The 8,000-nt window shown below is 40.8% G+C and overlaps 1 protein-coding gene across 1 annotated transcript in view; it reads right to left on the bottom strand.

The window, feature by feature from the left end:
• EIF3A (eukaryotic translation initiation factor 3 subunit A) overlaps positions 1–7,676 on the bottom strand; it is a 37,605-nt gene extending 29,929 nt beyond the window's left edge. The window contains exons 1-4 of the mRNA XM_042780414.1: positions 7,628–7,676; positions 946–1,136; positions 634–770; positions 110–273 (exon numbers count right to left, since the gene is read on the bottom strand). Of these exons, the coding sequence (XP_042636348.1) occupies positions 110–273; positions 634–770; positions 946–1,136; positions 7,628–7,676 (541 nt within the window). The remainder of the gene's footprint in view (positions 1–109; positions 274–633; positions 771–945; positions 1,137–7,627) is intronic.
• Positions 7,677–8,000: the final 324 nt, after the last annotated feature.

Genomic DNA, 8,000 nt, shown 5'->3' with positions numbered 1-8,000 from the left:
AGTACTTTGGAGAAAAACTTTTACTCAACCTTAATTGATTTTCTGCAAAATCTATTTCTAAATTAGCTTTTCAAATCCATTTTCTCGAAGGTCATGCTCTTGGCTTTACCTTGTTGGGCGATATCATGGTAGAGACGCTCTACTCTAGAATTGTTTCGAAGAAGGTCCAAACACTGCCTGTAGGATTCCCATAGGAATTTAACCCATGGAGTTAAAAGTAATCTGTCGGTACGATCCTGAGTGTCTTCCCCACTTACAGCACTCAGGAGAACACTATAAAAACAGAAGCAGACATTAAAAACATTACTTTCTACTTTACCATGTGATTAAAAAACTTATGTCAACAATGATGACCACGAACTTCCTGTACCTTTGTGCATACTGTAAAGTTGTTGCTTACTATCCAAATACTTGAATTTCCCAATCTGCATTACAACTGTTTAAATTAATATATAACTCTCACTGTTACAAATTTTGATGAGTAATTATGTGACTTTTTGGTTACATTTAAAACTTCAAAGATACACAATCTTTCTGATAAATATCTACTTCCAATAGGAATGATGGCGGCACATACAAAGAAAAACAATGGATTAACCATGAAAATCATCATTAGAGGTTTATCCCCAATACCTCTCAGGAGTCTGAATATTATCCAGATCTTCTATATCTAAGACCATCTGCTGGGATTCTTCCTTTGCAGCTTCAGTTTTCTCTTCTGCCAATTTCAAATAAGCCCTAACAACATCCTCCAGAGACTTGATGTTTACCTAAGGAAACAAACAAAAACCATCAAAACTGGAAAATATTTTTTCAATTAACAATAAAATGGTTAAAAAGCAAACTATATGAAGTTCAAGACACATTCATTCTGAAAGGTAAATTCCACTGAGAATCACTTAAAGCACTTACTAAAAATGTAAAGCCCAATCCCCCTCTTTTTACCTGTTGACAAATATTCTTATACTGGTACAATCCTTCCTTTGCCAAGTGGCTCTTGCGAAGATCCACACAAAGCTCCAAATATTTCAACATAATTGGCTCGTGTATCTTTTGCCATGTTCGGTGTTTCTTACTTTTCATAACGTCATAAAGAACGTCTAAAGCAGGCTGTTTTTTGCCAACTTCAAGAAACTCTGGAAAAATAATTCCAGCAAATTAGAATTAATTACATAATACCCAAAAGCCTAAACTTTCCTTTTTATAACTGGCTGCATTAATTTCTAAGCTCATGACATCACGTTAATTTTTGGTCACATTTATTTTTAACTTCTAAAGCTATGCCACAATGGTTCAAGGTAAAAAGTGGTGGTCTCTCAAATATGCTCTATGGGTTACACTGGATTTCACCCAACTCCACTGTATCAACCCTATCTTTCTAAGCAATTTAAAAATTCCAGAAATTGAACATCAAGTTCAACTGGCATAACATAGTATACAAAAAACACTGTTCCACATCCTACTTTATAGAGTAGGGACTTGCAAGCGGCCATCTAGATGCAATGATGGGTCTCCCCTCATCCAGAACAAAGAATAATGAAGAAAACCAATGACGCATGGAAACAATTAGTCCAAGGGACTGGTACACCATGCGATCCTCAGCCTATACCACTATGAGACCAGACTAGATGGTGCCCAGCTACCACCATCAGCCGCTTGGAGGGAGAGTTATGCAGGAGATCCTGGATAGAGTGGGAGAACAATGTGGAAAAACTCAAAATCATTAAAAAAAAAAAAAAAAAAAAAGACCAGGTTTGCTCATCTGAGAGCCTGGTGGAACCCCTTAGATTATGGCCCCTAGCTGCCCTTCAGCTCTGGAATTAAGCCCACTCCTGTGGCTTCCAGCCAAACAAAGGAGAGGCATGAGCTGAACATTTACATTAGGTAGATACACTCCTTGGGGAGATCAATAATGGGAGAATAGAAGGGCTGCATATGGACAGGGAGACAGCTCAGGGGGCAGGAGAGCATGGAGGGAAAGACACAGGGAAGAGGTAACTATGGGGAGGAAGTGGGAAAGGAGTTGTTGCGTTTTCGGAAATTGCAGTCAATGTCATGAGACAAAGTGTATGTGAGCTCTATGGAAAATTAATTTGCTCTGTAAACTTTCACCCAAATCAGAATAAAAATTCTAAAAAAAAAAAAGATTACAGAAATTGAAGTCACTAGAAAAAATTTCCCCTTGTAAACCTAGAAAGGCTCTATTATGACTTCACAGTCACACTGATCTAGTTGATATTTTTGGTAGCTCATGCTATATACCTTGAGGCAAAAAAAAAGAGATTAGCTTGCCTTTGCTCCTTTGTCAAAGATCAGTTGGCCATATTTGTGTGGGTCTATCTGTGGCCTCTCTATACTGATCCATTGATCTTTCCCCAATATCATGCTGTCTTGATTACTGCAGCCTTATAATAAAAGTCTTGAAACAAAGTAGTGTGAGTCCTCCAATTCTGTTGTTCTTCTTCAGTCTTGGCTGATTCTAGGTACTTTCCCTTTCAATGTAACTTTAGAATCAGTCTGTCAACATCTACAAAATAACTCACTGGAACTTTGACTAGGATTGCCATGGACCTATAGACTACTGGTATATATAGGTCTAATTTGGCTGTTCTAGGTCCTTTCCCTTTCATTGTAACTTTAGAATCAGTCTGTCAACATCTACAAAATAGCTCACTGGAACTTTGACTAGGATTGCCATTGACCTACAGATAACTGGTATCTTAACAATATTGAGTCTTCCAGTCCATGAATACAGAACTTCTTACCCTAGCCTAATCATGAGAAAAATAAGACAAATTCCACTTGAGGGACATTCTACAAGATACATGACTAGTACTCTTCAAAACCATCAAAAGTCACCAAAAACAAGCAGAGTCCTGTCACAACCAAAAGGAGACTAACGTGTATGTAATGTGGCTTCCTGGATAAGAACTATGGAACAGAAGGTCATGAGGAACAACTCAAAACATCTGTATCAGCGGTGGGCTTCAGTCAGAGCAAAGAAACAGCTGTTCTTTTGAGGCGAGGCAACACGTCTAAATCCAACGCAATCTGTCGGTTCCTGCATAGTACTTGTTTCAAAATCCAGTCTGATGCAGAGAGTCCTCTGTCACATTATTTTTGACCAAGGTGAAAAATGTCCTTTTCTCATCTTTCATTTCATTTTCTCATAAACAAATATTTTATAAACTAAAAAAAGTTATTTAACCTAAGTCATTTAGTTAATTAAGTCCAACCTGAAATTCAATGACTGTCAAAATTCCACACAAAAATCTTTCTAGTACAAACGAAAAATCATGTGAAGGAACTACAGTATTATAGTATAAATGTCTAAAAAACCAAATCTGTTTTTTAAAATCATGTTTTATTTTCTTCCTAAGAAAAAGAATCTTGAATCAACTATTTTACTTTGAAGTTAACCTACTACTGTTTAACTATTATGTAACCACTAGACAGAAACAGCCCTCATTTGAGGATTTTACTAGATCTACAGAGTGAGTAATTCTTTCTACCATTTCTTCTTTTAACTATCACATCTTCCAAGAATGCTGCTTCCCAACATTCCTTCCTCTAGGAAAACCAAGCACAGTATCTCAACCCTCCCGTGTATCAAACAATTTGCAACAAGACAAATGACAACATACTGAATGTAAGTATCATCACTTAATAAGGTCACCCCCTTAGAATATCAAATTGTATCTTTCACACAAAAATGAAAATCCTATCCTCTTCAATACTACAAATTAGTAATCTCACGATCAATTCTGCCATTATGGAGAAACTGCCCACTTTCAATTCTATCTTATTACAAAAAAAAAAAAAAAATCCTATTACATGAAACAAAAATGCAACACAACTAGAAACTTTGTTGGAATAAACTTTCCCTGTTTTAAGGTGGGGCCTTTTGGTTTTCTTCTGGGAATGCTGATAAGGTTCTTTTCTAAAATCCCACATATTACTTTAGATGTTTTCTACCACTATTTAACAAAAACAATCTTTGTTAGCCAAAATTTTAGAAGTAATGCTTCTTGTCAAATGTAGCTTTCACATTAATAAAACCTCAACAGCAGCACTAAGAGGGCCACCACACACAACTCCCACTCCCACACTGAGGAGGAGTCTCAAGCTATCACACAGTCAACACACTTGCAAGCTGGAACACACACAAGCAGAGCTCAAGCGGAGCTGGCCCTGGGATGGCATGACGACAAAATACAAAACTGTCTAAAAATAATTCACTTTCCCAATCACTCATTTTTAAAGGAGACAAAAGTTTCTCAAAGTCATTCTAATCTTTTTTTAAAAGTCCATTTTGGAAGTAAAGATGAAAGCATTTTTCACTTCCTAAATCAAAATTCATGATTCCAAATCCCATAGTTTCAAACTTTGAAACATTAAGTTCAAACATTTAAAAAAATATATTTCGAATAAAGGCTAGACAAACCCCTCTCCCCCAAAAAAAATGGAAAACAGAAAACTTGGACACTAGCCAAGGATACAGTTTTGAAAAGAAGCTGGAATGGGAGCAGATTTTCAAAAATTAGCATTATATGTGAAACTGGTAAATAAATTCAATATTAGCTCATCAAAAATCTCCCTAACAGACAACTCATCATGCGAATCCAAGACTGGAGTCTTCCTGTCTATACCCTAACTTACACACAATGAGGTCTAACTTCCTCAGAATTATCTAACAGGAAGAAAAGTTTTTGAGGCCAGAAAGAACTATCATAAAGACCCTATTCTAATATTTAAGAAATGTTTATTTCCAGATTGACATTCTTAATTAAAATACAACATCTGCAATTACAACTTCCTAAGACTGATTTTACTTTGCAGACACAATGACTTAAACTATGTATCCACAAATATAACCTAGCTCAGCCCCTCATTCACATTTATTAGTTTACTTGTGCAATCGACCAAGGAAATAAGGTATACTGTTATTCAATGTTTCATTTTGTTGTTTATAACAACTTCATTCTAAATCACTAGTCCCAGAGTACCAATTGCCAAAACAAATACATTGCTATCCACTCAACTCCAACTCACAGTGACCCTACAGGACAGAATAAAACAAACCAAAAGGTTTCCAAGGCTGTAAATCTTTCTGGAAGCAGAATGTCTCAACTTTCTCCCTCAGAGCAGCAGGTGGGATAGAACCACCAGCCTTTTGGTTAGCAGCATATCTTAGCCACCGCAGCACCAAAGCTCCCTGAGAACAAATTAAAAGACTTTTATAGGGTCAGGAGCAGCTATGCTTGCAATACACAGATAAAATCTGAAAAAAAGAGCTTTTGGGATATGAATGTGGTATAACTGCTGAGTCAAATTCTCACCTTCCTGAATGATTACTATACACACACACACACACATATACACAAACATGTATTTTTATTTAAAAATATTGCTTTGATACACAAGACTTATGGTGACTTGAAGGACTATTCTATTTAAATTTATTCATGCTTTATTAAGATAATGCAATTAATTGGGTCTAAACAGGTTTGGAGTTAAATGTTATGACTAAAACATTTAATCGATAATTTAGTAAAATTATTTCCACTGAATGAAATGTACTTTTACCAAAATCCTCTCAAGTTTTGTAAGCAGTGCCATATGACCCCTCCAGCCACAATCCACTCACTTTGACACTTGGAGAAGGAAACCCTCATTTACAAGATCAAAATTATGGAAGTCACCACTGGGAAGGCATCTCTACCATAGAAATCCCCACCCCACAGCTTCAGAGACCTGCAGCAAGGAGTCAGTAGGCACTTCTAAAAAATTACAAAGAAAACTCCGTGTTCCCCACAGTATCCTTCCCCCCCCCCACTGGAATTCTGGGTACTCCACCCAGCTTGCCCTTCAAAGCACATTTCAAAAGCAGTCAACAGAACAAGATTTGACACAAATTATACAACTTCACTAATTTTAAAAAGTTATCAAAATATTAAATTTATAAGGTTCAAAAAAGGTGCAATGGTAAGAGGCAGTCTGAACACATCAAATGTGTCATATTTAGGCCAGAGATTACAGTGCTTCAAGCTACCAACCTGGTAGAACGTTTGCTGGTTAAAGCATACAAAGTCTGGTAAACGAATTTACAACAGCGACATAGAGCAGTAATTTCACCCAAATAATTTTGTATACCATATTTCTAATTTTCAAAATTAAAAAAAAAAAAAAAAAATCACAACTTTGCTTTTCACAACTAAACTTTATTTTGTAGTGCTAAGTTTTCATTTAAATCTACTTTAGCCCCTGTAAGTTAATAAACCTCTTTAAACTTCACACTTGTTCTCGTCATTAGGTCGCTGGTTAGAACGAGGAGGGGTAATCAGCTAAACTGTAGTTTTGTTTTTTAAAGCAATTATTCTATTTCATACTCTATGGAATTAATCTATTAAAACAATAATGAGACCAACAGCAATCTGTCTGGACAGGTTACCAACAGTAGTTGTCAATTCTATGTATTAACACAAAGATGAATTTTGAACCAAACTCATAAAACTGTAATAGACACAGCATACCATGTACACATGGACATGATCCAAAACTTTTCTGGGTGGAGGAAGAGTGGAAATAAGCGCTATGGACGCCGAACGCCTTAAAATTAGTAATAAACCCTACACAATAAATTTTTTCTGAAAGATCAGAGACAAGCATAGACACATATGCACGCCTCATAATAAATGCCTCTTGGCTAGACGGTGACTTGAATGTGAAAGAAAATTAATTTCGGGACACACAAGTTTTTCCGCAAGCGCCGACAGCTGAAGTACACATATGGAAACAGAAAAAGGTCAGACAGCAGGACTTTTGCGAAAAAAGGGCTGGTCTAGCTGTCAGGAGACCTTGTTTTTGTCTCCCGGCTCAGCAACCAACTGCCGGAGTGACCTTGGGCAAACCATTCTCTGCCGCTGGGCCTGTTTTGTTATCTGTAAGACAAGACCCGAGTCCCTTAACAGAACTGAACTCTGCTCCAACTTCCTGGGATCCGGAAAGAGGTGTGGGGCAGGCCCTAATCGAGGCCTGGAAAAATGCAAACAGGTTAAATAGGTCAGGCGCCCCGAGGCGGAGAGAAAGTGGCTGGGGGAATGCTAAGGGAACCCTGACCCAGCACGGGCCGGCGCGGGATTTGGGGGACGGAGCTGGGACTGCCAGGCCCCCGGCCCCGGCGGGAGGTGGAGCCGAGGTTCTCGCGTGCATTGTCCCCGGGAGGGAGCCATGTTTCTTCCCGGCACTCCCGGATGGCGGCCGGGGGCGCGGGGCCTAAGCACACGGAAGCCCCGAGGACCAGGGAGCCAACAGGAGGAAGACTGGGAAAAGGAGGTCCGGCCCGAGTGGGGCCTGTCTCCGGAATTGCAGCCCCCACGACGCACCCAGAGACGGAAGGAGGAAAAAGCCCCCGAGCGACGGTTCCCGGCTCCGCGCCTCCCACCCCCAGTCGCTGGGGCGAGAAGACGAAACCATGCTCAGCCACAGGCTGAGACGGTGGCGGGCAGGTCGCATCGGCCTCCTCGCCGGCCGCAGCCCGGAGCGGAGCAGAGAGAAGCAGGCGCGGCTCCTCGACCTCCGAGGCCTCGGGCCGTCCCAGCCAGGAGCTCCCTGATCCCCTACTCACCATTGGCGCGTTTGAGAGCATTTTCCGGCCTCTGGAAGTAGGCCGGCATCTTGGCAGCAGGCTCAGCTCACCCGGCGTCAGCGAACTCCGTAGTGGCTCTGGCCGGGAGAGGAGACCAAGGGGAACCGGCGCGAGGTCCCACGCGCCTCGCCAGTAGTCGCCCGCGCCCAGCCGGCCAGAGGCGGAAAGGAAGGAGCCACGTGACTACAGCGCGGCGCCGCCGCGGCCGCCCAGGCCCCGGATGTAGGGACGGCTCTCAGCGCCCCGCGCCTCCCCCGCGCGCAGGCGCGCTGGCGTCACTCGCGTCAGCTGACGTGGCGGTGGCTGCGTGTCCCGCGCGCACTGCGAGCCGAGGTGCTTTGGGTCTCCTGAC

This window comes from Orycteropus afer, unplaced genomic scaffold (assembly GCF_000298275.1).
Source record: "Orycteropus afer afer isolate SDZICR_OR568_19922 unplaced genomic scaffold, OryAfe1.0 scaffold00038, whole genome shotgun sequence".
Lineage (NCBI taxonomy): Eukaryota > Metazoa > Chordata > Mammalia > Tubulidentata > Orycteropodidae > Orycteropus > Orycteropus afer.
The sequence above is the reverse complement of the archived record's forward strand: the minus strand, read 5'-3'. Positions and strand labels throughout refer to the sequence as shown.